This window comes from Phoenix dactylifera, chromosome 14 (assembly GCF_009389715.1).
Source record: "Phoenix dactylifera cultivar Barhee BC4 chromosome 14, palm_55x_up_171113_PBpolish2nd_filt_p, whole genome shotgun sequence".
Taxonomy (NCBI): Eukaryota; Viridiplantae; Streptophyta; class Magnoliopsida; order Arecales; family Arecaceae; genus Phoenix; species Phoenix dactylifera.
The window spans coordinates 16,152,175-16,164,387 of NC_052405.1; the positions used below are offsets into that span (position 1 = coordinate 16,152,175).

At 38.6% G+C, this 12,213-nt stretch overlaps 1 protein-coding gene across 2 annotated transcripts in view; it reads left to right on the top strand.

Moving 5' to 3' along the window:
- LOC103706515 (mannosyl-oligosaccharide glucosidase GCS1-like) overlaps positions 1 to 12,213 on the top strand; it is a 60,108-nt gene that overhangs the window by 6,111 nt on the left and 41,784 nt on the right. For both annotated transcript variants that reach the window (XR_603984.4, XM_008790643.3), the window contains exons 4-8: positions 496 to 661; positions 3,267 to 3,353; positions 3,505 to 3,573; positions 3,951 to 4,047; positions 9,836 to 9,918. Coding sequence is in view for 1 of the 2 variants with exons in the window: in XM_008790643.3 (XP_008788865.1) it covers positions 496 to 661; positions 3,267 to 3,353; positions 3,505 to 3,573; positions 3,951 to 4,047; positions 9,836 to 9,918 (502 nt within the window). In the remaining variant the exon portion in view is untranslated. The remainder of the gene's footprint in view (positions 1 to 495; positions 662 to 3,266; positions 3,354 to 3,504; positions 3,574 to 3,950; positions 4,048 to 9,835; positions 9,919 to 12,213) is intronic.

Consider the following 12,213-nt stretch of genomic DNA (forward strand, 5'->3'; position numbering starts at 1 on the left):
CCAATACAAATGTTTGAATTCTTTCTAATGTAAAATAGGTTGGAGTTTTCATGTTCATGCTCTTAATCATTTTGGAATCTCTGACCCTTCTATTTGATGATTGGAAAATGCTGTCATAGTTTGCTTTATTCTGGAATATTATGATGACATGTTTTTTCAAGAGTCTACATATGTTTCTTTAGAAAACCATGAAGAGTGTTAAGAAAGTCCGTATCGAATTTGTCCCTAAGTTGATTGTGATCATTTGAATTTTTTTTTTCCCCGTAAGGCTTTTCTTTTGTTGCAAGCTTGTTTTGATAGAAGATCATGTCTAATAACAGTTCTCTACTCAACCAAATAAAGGGCTGCTCTATGATATCAAGTATAGCTACTAAACATACAACCAAACCTTTGATGCTTTTATCCAGCTGTCTTTGCATATCATTATCACTGCACAAACTTAATACTGTCTTGTTGCATGGATGGAAATTTGATATTGTCCATTTGATTCAACAGATCAAGGTTAGATGAGAGCACAGCACATCTTTTTTTCTACATCGGCGATGAAGAAGGAAACTTGCTAGGCGTGCGTAGGCAGGAATTTGGATCTCATGATGCTACTCTCTTGGCATTTGGGTCCCACAAGGATGTTGGTGGTTGGGAAGTCCATTTAGAATCACAGGTATGGATTTTCAATTTCAGTAATGATAGAATTCCTTTATGTGTTTTTAATCTCATGGTCTCTTAAAATTCTGTCCAAAAGGCCTGTTATCGATTATTTACTGCAGTTCCATCTTCTGCAACTAGCTCAAATCCAGCATTTGGTTGATGTAATATGGTATCCAATGTGTAATTGCAAGTTACTTGTTGGGAGCCTTGTGCAACACCTCAAACCATGGCCAAAATGATTGTAGGTTGAACTATAATAGTTGTGCAAGGGAGAGTTGTTACACGACAACAATAAAATTAGTTTGGAACTTTGGAGTATTGGAATATTTTGCGATGATATAAATATAATTATATTACACAAATTAACAATATAGCTGATAATGCTATATTAATATTTATATCATATTTCAATAATATTATAATAATAAGTTTATTAAAATAATATATATTCTTAATATTTATAATATTATAATATCTTTATACTTTAATTATTATAGTATTAATAATAATATATATTAGGGTATGCTAATGTACTCCACAAATTCAAATACATAACTTTTGGATGATTGATACTAATTGTTCATTTGAAAAAACGGTTATTAGAATGAATTGTGACTGACTATTGATCAGTAAATATGTAATATATTAACATGTGAATATTATTTATATTGGTAGTAATTTTGTTCTGAAAATTACTTCAGATCTATACATCCCTCACACACATCTTGGCAAAGTGTTTTTCTATATCTTGTAGATGTATGCATTAGACAACCCAATGATTGAGTTGTAGTTGAAAAATACTGAAATTACAGTCATATATAGTACCATCTATGCAAGTTTCTTGATTATAGAAAACCAAATGAGCTGCAAATCTCCTTGTATCTTTTTGGATGTGAAAATTATACATTAAATGACTATGTTAGTACACCAATGTTGTTAAATGCATTGCTAATCATTGAAAAAAATTAGAAGACAAGATTGATAGTTTTGTGATTGTTTTATGTTTTTGATTTGGATATTGTTGAATTTCAATGAATACATAGACTTTCTTGCATTTGATATCATTAGCATAAGTCAACATATTTTGGTTTGTGGGTTCATGATACTCATATTATTGTCCCTTTTATCTTTATCTAACACAAAAGAAGTCAAAATGCTTGGAGAAGACAGTCTAGATGACGCATAGGCAAACTAGACACTTGATTTGGGATCTCTAACAAGAACATATTTTGTCGAATTTCTTTTAAGTCGATTATCCTATACTAATGAGGCTTAAAATGCTAGCATAACATATGACCCATATTGTTCTTCAGAAGTAGCAATAAGATACAATGACGGTTTATCCTGTATTGCATCATATTGGCTAGTTCTGGCCTGTACTATACAATAACCGATTAGTATCCAAAATTATGTCTCCAAATGGGTCACTATCACCAAAGATTGGTTGAACCAGTATCGTAACTTGTGCTGGTCAATTACCGGGTCAGTAAAGTATGGTAGTGTGCCTTATCGACGCACAATGCTTTGGATCATGCTGGTCAAGTACATGTGTCCTATTGAAAGGCCTTTCTATTTAGTTTTGGGAGAGGGAGGAAAAGACCTAAAGATCTCAAAAAACCTCGGCAGCGGTGTAGTACGGTGATGGGGATGGGTTTTTGGGAGGGAAGGGGGGAGTGAAGACTAGGTGGATGGCATCATCCTCGTTGTTGGGGGAGAAGGTGTCATAGCATTGGGAGGAAAGATGAGGGATGTCAAAGTCTTGAGAGGGAGGGAGGAGAGGGGGATAGTGGAAACCCTTGGAGGGGGAGTTGGAATTGGGTTTGGGATAAGGGAGGGGGGAGGAGATTTATATTAAAATTAGTCGGACCTCAAATCTCCTGACCATTCAAAATTGGTCAGTATTATGTAACTTGGTATAATCAATCAGTCTGAATCCTGCCCCGAATTGGAGACCTGAGCCATCCGGCTCCTAGCCAGGTCGGTATGGTATAGGGTGTACCCAGTTCGGGATTGTTCGGCCAACCGTGCTATGTCCTTTGTTGTTTGGCTTGTTTTCTTTGCTAAAGTCTCAATATAGTCCTTTAAAGTTTCATGCTGTAGTTTTACAATAATTTTGCTACATTAATTCTAATAGCTGGTATAATTTAAACCAAATGACATTCCTGCCAGAAAATTTTCTTAGTTATTTCCTAGTGTGAGTTCTTGCAGAACCTTGATCAACGATTCGACGATAAATGCCCATCTAATTACTGATGTTCAATCCAAACACCTTCCTTTTGGATAGTTTTGGTCTTAGAACTATCCAAAGTGCTTTCCTTTATCACTTCCTCGTCTATTGTGTAGTGGTACAACATACAGACGTATAGTGGTACAACATACAGACGTCTCGGAATTTCTTTTTGTAAGTGTTTGTTGGCATCTGATCATACTGGGTAACGTTTCCATCGTGCTTTCAAATTTGCCTCTAACTTATGATCTGTGATTCTATATTTCTCTGTGTTGGTGATTTTAGAATGTGTGCCTTGTGCTTTCCTTGTCTATTTTATCATGTTTTATTTTGTTGGTTCGGCTTTAGACTTTAGAGAAACTGATTTGTGAATTCTTCCTGCCTTTTGCAGGAGAATCTGGAAATGCACTTTTCTGGGTACAAAACTCTTCACATGCACAATTTAACTGAGCTGGTTCAGGCGACTCTTGCCATCAATGTATGTCCACATTATTCTAGCAATTTTGCTTGAGATATGGCTGTATAGTGCCTTGTTTGTCTCGACCATTTTATTTCTTAATGCTTTATGGTTAAAGTTTGATTGTAGACTTGCAATTTATATTTTTGTTGTTTTGTGACTTATAATCTAGGCAAGGAGAACTGGGCATCTTCAGCTGCCAGACACATTAGAAGATTCTTCAAATATAATTGTTTATCAGGTGCTGATAACAATGCTGATCATGTGCCCTAGGTCACTTTGTTTTTCTGTTATTCCTGAGGCTCTTTGATGAAAAGATAGGTGTTAGATGTTCTTGCCAATATTGGTTTGTCAAGGCATATTATATTATATTCAAGAAAAGTGAAGTTATATTCTTAATATAGAATTCAAAGTCTCCCACTCTTGATGTAGTTTTCATTCTTTTAATCAATATCCATATCTTATTCTATAACATTATGATCAATGCAACACAAATTAGGTAAGTCTGTGTGGTCGTTGCCTTAATTTACAGATTTGAAGCATGAAACTTCTTTTCTTTTGACTCAAGTTCTCTCTTGAGTATTCTTATCTTTGCTTTGTCCTGCAATCATTAATCAGATTTCTGGGAGGCTTCCAGCCAAAATGGATATTGCTTTTGTATCTGGAATGGATGTACAGACTTCAAGAATTGAAGAACGCATCAAATCCCTTACAGGTGTTTTGAGCTACTTTTTTTTTGACTATTTAAGCAATTTAAAAAAATTATAGATGTCTAAAATATTAATTACTGTTACAATTGGTACTTCGTAGGATGAAGAATCCAGTAAGAACTTCATCTTAGTCCTGTATTGCAGATGTTTGATAATGAAAATTGTGATTTGTTTGAAGCAACATCAACCTCATGACTGCATTTCCTTTAATGCCTCTTTGATTGTTGTGCCAGACTGCCAGCATTGTATGTCACACAGGGATTAGTTACTTTTTTTTCTTGTCTTTACCTTCATAACTGATTTTTTTACTTTTTTTTAAAACACTGAACATTGTGACATATGGGAGGCAATATTTCAAAGTGCCAGCTGTCTCTGGAACTTGAGTGATGTGATCAGGTTTTTTGAGAATTGACTCCACAGAATGAGATTCTGGTTGTTTGCTTGTATTTTTCTCAGTTTGGAACTTTGGATGCTTCTGTAGATGAAAATGTTTTAGCATTTTAACATTGAGTAGGTTGTGAAATTGGTCATTATGAAAGAACACCCACATATTTCCGTGCTTGGGGAAAACATAGGTGTGCATGTGTATCTCAATCAGTTTGGATAATTTGTGATATGCAACTTGATAAGCTCCATGATTTAATCAAGAAACTTATTTAATGATAGTCATTAGGACTAGTAAATGTCTTATGAATTGATTCACATTTTTGGTGTCACTAATGAGAACAAATGTGAGGCACAAGACTGCATATTATTATCTCTGCATATGAACTAGACTGAGATTGGTTGTTTCAGCGCTGGGGATTAACATAAACAAGCTGGTTTTAAGGATGCAACCTTGTATTTGTGATACTCAAACTTATTTTTTGAACCCTAAATGGCTAAACCAATTGATTAATGCTTAACAATACAAAGTCTTTTTTTGAAGGTATTGATAATTGCTTAACAATACAAAATCATGCCCAATTACATGATAATAACAATTTCCACAAGTACTTAATTTCAGATTTAAAAATAAGGCTATTTTAGAGATTCAACATGGGAACAGTTGAGCCAAAATGCGCCGCTGGTGGTGACAGACAAGCTTATGGTGAAACTTCATTTACAGAAACTCTATGGAGCTCTATACCATTAAGGAACCAGCTGAATAGCTGATTTTGCTGCTTTTGATGGCTGATATGTAATTGTATATGACCACTGACTGAACCCTACCTCCCTTTTCTTGTGCCCATATAGAAAGCCCAAAGTTCTAGCCAAGTGTGTATTCAAGGTTTCAAGTGCCTGGACCTTGGGCTGATCTTTTGCTGGAAGGGTATGGTATCGGGTACCTAGACATGGTATGAGCTTGCGTCCCATACAATGTTTTTAAAACCGGACTGGACATCGTATAGGCAAGCTGTCTGGTACCTAGGTCGACCGGTCCATCTGCTGACATCATCAAGATGTCATTATAACGTCACAATTATATTTTTATTTTTCAAGAAATTCTAAAAAATAGAAAAAATCAGAAAAAAATATATCTTTCATCATGCTCTCCAATCCAATTTCTAGGAAGATAATTAGTATAATATTATTTCTCTAGTTATAAGTGGGAACTTGTATCTCAGCCACTACTCAAAGATCTAATGACAGATATATGATGCCGCTTAAAAAGGGGAAGAGGCATTTGGTGCTCCGGCCCCAGCCTTCTCTCACCCGAGACGTAGGCCTCAGTCCCCCTCTCCCCTTTTCTCCTCTTTCCCTTGGCTTATCCCCTCTCCCCTTTTGCTAGAAATAGAGCTTGTCTCCCCCAAATCTCGTGGCCTCGACACTATCCACTTAGCTTGAGCTCAATTGCTAACTCACCAACTCTCCACCAATGGCGGGCGAGACCAACTCCAAAACCCTAGAATCCCGAACCTTAGATTTGTGTCCCATCGAAACCCTAGTTGACGACAACACCCTCATGGCTCAGTCCCTCGCTCATGCTAGCGTCCAGCACATGTTCAGCATGGTGGGGATCTCTGTCACTGTCGTTGCTACCCGTGGCATAGCCCTCAGTGTCTGTTACTTGGCTTTCCACAATGAGTTGTTCGCCGGCTATGCCGCCTTCTCCTGTGGCTACCTCATTGTCCGCCCTCACGTCTTCCTTACCGTCTCCAACCCCGGCTGCATCCACAGCTTCACTAACCTCTCCAACGTTGCTGCAAACACTTAGTTGGTCGTCATGATCTCCGGCTCCTGCGACCAGGCCAACTTTCGAGAGCTTGACCAGATGGTTGCCATGAAGCCCTTCATCAAGCACGCCACCAAGACCCACCACATCTCCTTGATCTCCAGCCTAGTCGGTGACGTGCTATGCTCCGCCGTTGCCGAATTGCCTGACAAGTGCTATTGGGTCTTTTGCTTAAAGCATCTTGACTTAAAATTTTAAAAAAGTCAAATCAAACCGGACTGACCGGTCTGACCAGTTCGTTCGGCTCTCTTAAGTTTGAACCGAACCGGATAGGTAACTAGTTCCTAGTTAAACTAGTCGAACCAACTAGTTCGATCCAGTTTTAAAAACATTGGTCCCATACTGACACCACGTGTACTAGTATAGAAACAAACTGTGTACTGGAGCGGAAAGCATATGAACATTATGGTATTTTGATAGTATTGGAAACCTAGGTTAAGATTTGCCGTACTGACTTGTACCATCTTGTACTAATCATGTTGTACTGTATGGTAAAGTACTAGTTTGATCCAAGCAAAACTGCCCCGTATCGCCCGATACCTTCCTATACTGCCCAGTTTCGGGTGGTACTATGGTTGGGAGTGAGAAAAGTGTTGGAAGACGATCTCGGTACGAGATGTGTACTGGCCATACCGTACTGAACTGGTAATGTACTAGTATGGTTTTGAGCACCAGTTTTGCGGACCTTGCCTTAGGTGTGTTTGACATTGTCATTAGTTATCAGGAGTCCTACAACATTTAAAATAACAAATTCTTTGTAGAAATAATGAGCATTTGGTAACATCACTTTAGAAGGGCTTCTCACTAAAGCTGATCAAAACCCGGGCCGGTCTCTACAACAGAAATTAGGCCCGATGGCTATGCTCAGGCCCGGCCCGGCCCGACTGTCGAGCTTAAATGTTTGTCCAGGCCCGACCTGACTTTATAAATCTGGTCCCAGGCTCGATCCGACAGGCCCGATTTTTTCTTTGTTTGGAATCTGAAAATGTGCCAGAATGGCCTAACATCTTAATGGGCTCTCTAAAACTGGATGTATTTTTCTACCTTTATTTTGTTTTATATATAAAACACGGGTCGAGCCGGGCCGGGCCATTTTTAAAAGTTTCCAGGCTCAGCCCGATTTTTTGTTCGGGCCGCTTTTCCTGCCCAGGCCCGACCCATGGGCCTTTTTATTAATGCCCAAGCCCAAAAAATTTCGGGCTAGGCCAGAAGGCCCGTGATCAGCTCTACTTCTCACAGCATAAGTTGGAAAGTGAATTTTAGGAAAATATAGAAAGACTAGGCCTTCGCTTATGCTTATGAAAACTTGATGTATGATGGTCTTGCAAAATTGAGCTGAACCTTGGTCTGGACCTCATTGTGACCTAAGAATGGGCAAGGTTTGAGCTTGAATATTGAACTCAAATTCAAATTAGGTGAACTCTAGGTTATATCAGATACACATCAATCAAAACCTATTCTTGACAAATCTTTATGCATTTGACTCAAAAAAGGAAGAAGCTTCTGTGTTGTGTTATGCTGTAACCAAGTGTCAAATTTGTGGCATAGTGCTCTTTTTGTTTGAAAACTTCTGCAAAATCTATAGAACTTAAGAATGACTTCTACATAAGCAGAAGCAATGCAAAACACCTTTAATCTTGGTGATGTTTCCTGATATTGTTAAGTGTATATCTGCTATGATTCATCAATTATCTTGCAGATCTGATTTGACAAGTGAATGAGAGTGGAGAGAGTTGTTTGAAGTTCGAACCAAGGACGAGAGTTGGTGTAAACATCCCCAAGCACCCTATTTAATGGCTCCTTGTATGTTCAAAAGCTCAAGTCAAGACTAAGGACAATGAGAACTTACCCAACCCTAACCCTTTTAGCCAAAGCCATAAATAGCCTAAAACCCAATAAAACCCTAGGTCAACCCTAGTTCAAACCTTGGTCAAACGATACCTATACACTATTGTATGCACTCCCTAACTGTATTAGCCTTCTAGAGTTGATTCCATTGAATTTGGCTTAAATTCCAAGATTTTGAGTGTTAAATACATCAATTTGGACTAAAACTAGTCCTATCAACCAGCCTGCTTGACCATATCTTGATTGCTGGTCAAAGAACTCCAAATGGTACCAAATTTTAACCATAAACACTCCTATGTACCTACTCTAGGTTTGCAAAATTTCTGCCCTTTTTGAGCTTTCTAGACCATTTTTCGGAACACAGAAATAGGCAAATTGATAAGGTTTCATTCAGTGATTGACGAACCAATCTGAACCTGGTGGTTTGGCCTGTACTAAACCAAACCAAACCAACGCCAAGTTGGAATGGTTCAACATGCCGGAACGGTAAGTTATAAAACCCCTTCTCCACCCCCTGGTTTGACCACCTCCCCCTACTGTCCCAAGTCGCTCCCAACACTTATGACAGATTGGCATCTTGATAATTCACTATGATGCCCATTTTTGCTTTTTTATTTGTTCTCTTGTTTGTTTTTTATAGTGATTATTTGGAGGTTTCTAGTGTTTATCTATATCATAATTTAGGATTAGGGAATGTCTTTGCGCATTTAAGTTTTGGGGTTTAACCTCAACCTTAGGTTTAAGGCTTAAGGAGAGGCCCTATGCCAGTACATCCTTTTATTCAAGGCACAACATAATAAGAATGGGAAAAGAGAGGAAGAATAGGAGATTGTTCGGATCATGGGCAACATACATCCATCACCTAGTTATTGTTGGTATTGTTACCAATACCGGCATTGTGAATCCAACTATGGGCTCAAGACTTCTCCCTGTTCTAAATTTGGGCAAAGAAAATATAAAACTCTTTAAACAATAATTAAGATTAACAAAAGATAGTAGAGATTTTCTATTACCAAAAATGTTAGAAATGGAAGAAGACTGAAAACAGTGTCCCAGCAAAGCATCAAGATGCCAAGCCACCCCAAGTGTAGGGACAGTACCATTCCAATCCAGTTGCTGATTGATACTAGATTCGAGACTGGGGCTTAAAATCTTGATTTGATGAAATAGTTGACACAAAAATTGTCCAATGCATGAGCAAATTATCCCCAATTAGCCATGAAGTTAGTGCTGAAGTCTCAAAGATGTCAATTTTCGAACCTGATACCATGTAAATTAGAATATTGTTGTTCGGTCAAAAAACTATGGATTCAATTAAATATACCAAATAAAATATGAGATGAAACATATGGATATAATTGCACACCAGTTTACATTGGAGTTATGTGGAGCTCTATATATGGTCAATGTCTCTAAGAGCAAGAATTATGTGCTGTCCATTTTCTTTGGTGTTGAATTTGTTATGTGAAACTACTAGTACATGTTTGTCTCTGATACATGATGGATATGCATGATTTCTTACATCTCCTTTAGCATATGCTTGAGATAATTATTTACTATCGTCAGTATTAGAGGAGTTGCAACTAGCCATGATATGTTCTCATCATTGCTATTGAAAAGGTGTCATGTGCCAAAGTATTTCTCTGGTGCTTATATTTGTTGTTCTCATAAACTTCTTTTGTAAAGTTTTTACTCAAAACCTTTTTTGTGTGTGTATATATATATATTAGGAACCATGTTGACTAGTCGACTAGAGGTGAAACAAAAGGCTTTTGAAGAAAAGTTTGTTGGATGCTTTGATCTAAAGGATAAGGTAAACTTTTGTTACATTTTCTTGCTTTCCATTTGGAATTTGACATATTGAACATTATTCTGGGTGCTCTGTTCAAACATCTGTGTAACAACCCAGGATTTTACCCAAAATGTCTAGCTGGAAGGTATTGTTTGGGTTCCTTGATCTTGTATAAGTACCCAAGATCTACCCAGCGAATAACCGATGTGGGACTAAACACACGCCCGCACGGATCTTCATATACTCCCTCCGTTCAAGCCCTGACGTCCTCGTCAGACTAAGGGTTCAAATCCATTCAAATCTAATCACAAACACCACGATCGGTTCGTGGTCAACTCCAATGGATCTGTGCTGCAGTGTTCCCTAGTCCACATAAGTTATGGGCCGGGTCCGCTCTGATACCATTTGTAACAACCCAGGACCTCACCCAAAATGGCTAGCCGGAAGGTATTGCTTGGGTTCCTTGATCCTATATAAGTACCCAAGATCTACCCAGCGAATAACCGATGTGGGACTAAACACACGCCCGCATGGGTCCTCACATACTTCCCCCGTTCAAGCCCTGACGTCCTCGTCAGGCTAAGGGTTCAAATCCATTCAAATTTAATCACAAACACCACGATCGGTCCGTGGTCAACCCTAATGGATCCGTGCTGTAGTATCCCCTAGTCTACATAAGTTATGGGCTGGGTCCGCTCTGATACCATTTGTAACAATCCAGGACCTCACCCAAAATGGCTAGCCGGAAGGTATTATTTGGGTTCCTTGATCTTGTATAAGTACCCAAGATTTACCCAGCGAATAATCGATGTGGGACTAAACATACGCCCGCACGAGCCCTCACATGTGGAAGAGAGGAAGGGAGAGAGAGAAGACAGAGAGAGAGGAAGGGAGGCCGACGGAGGGTGGCAGAGGTTGGCGGAGGGCCGGCGGAGGCCAGCGCTGGTGCGGGTGGCGGAAGCCGCAGCCAAATCTTGGTTTTGTTCGAAATAAGGGTTCGACGGTAAAAATTTTGCGATTTTTAAGTGAAATCGGCTCCCCCGGCCTCTGCCGGCCTCTCTCCCTTTTTCTGTCCCTCCCTCCAACACTTGCTCTCTCTTTTCTTCTCTTTTCTTCTCTTTCTCCTTCTTCGGCACGGCGTTTCGGATTCTTTGCCGGAACCGTCCTGATAAGCCGCCGATACTGCTTGGGATGCTGCGAACCGGGAGGTTTGGGACGATCTTGCCAACTTTGGTGCCAGCCATCCAGTGAAGAAGAAGAATAGCAGCAAATATAAGAGAGACTAGTAGAAAGTAGGAAAGAAATAAAGTAAAGTAATAAGAGAAGAAGAAGAAGGAAGAAATAGAGAAGAGAGTAGGAATAGAAAGAGAGAGATAAGAAAGGCTGGACTTGACCTAAAGAAATCCTTTTATTCATGTAAAACAAATTCTGTAAGGTGTTTTTTCATTCAACCCTAGTAGACCCTTTTACGGACTTTACATGATTTGCTTTCCAAGCAAACTAGGACTTTTGATAGGCAAGTAACTAATCTCTAAAATATTTATAACAAAAATAATTCGGAATAGCATATAACCCTAAGTAGAAAGAGACCTAAAACAAGCAAAAATCAATTCATAATGATTTTATGACTTGTCCAACCCAACATACATCTAATGTAAGACTCTTTTTACATTTATTTCAGTTAAAATAGGACTCTAAAACCAATTAAAAAATTACCTAAATAAAGTTTCTAAAAAATACAAAAAAATTGAATGGCACTTTTTATTCACCATCGCTGGTGCATTCTTTTGCTACATGAATAAGATCACATATAATAGAAACTTTGTTGTCCGGTCCCTATATAGTATTGTTCAAGTTGCAAAATATGATGATAACGACAGGTATTTCCTCAAAAAACTGACAAAGTCATGTTCAATCTTCTTCTTGGTGACTAAGACACCTCAATATACCTTCATGCAAGGTAGGCCATCTCGGTACCGGGCTCGGTACCGGTGTCATCGTATCTTCATGTCAGTATGCCCGATATGGGAGCTGGTTCGGCATACTGACACTCGGTACGCCCCCCATACTATGTACCGGAACTAAACCGGTATGGTACAGTATGTCTTGTACCATCCGGTTCAATATGGTATGGCATACCATGCCTTCAAATCTCTTGGTAATCCACATAGTTGTTTAAGTACAGTTTTGTCCTTAGCTGATTCTGTTGTATTCTTATTAGCTTAAATAAAATTGATTTTATGCTTCACAATTCACATTGTTCTTCATCTTAAATTGTCTATTTGCTTTTGTCAGTTGTCTAATGCTTATCTAGAC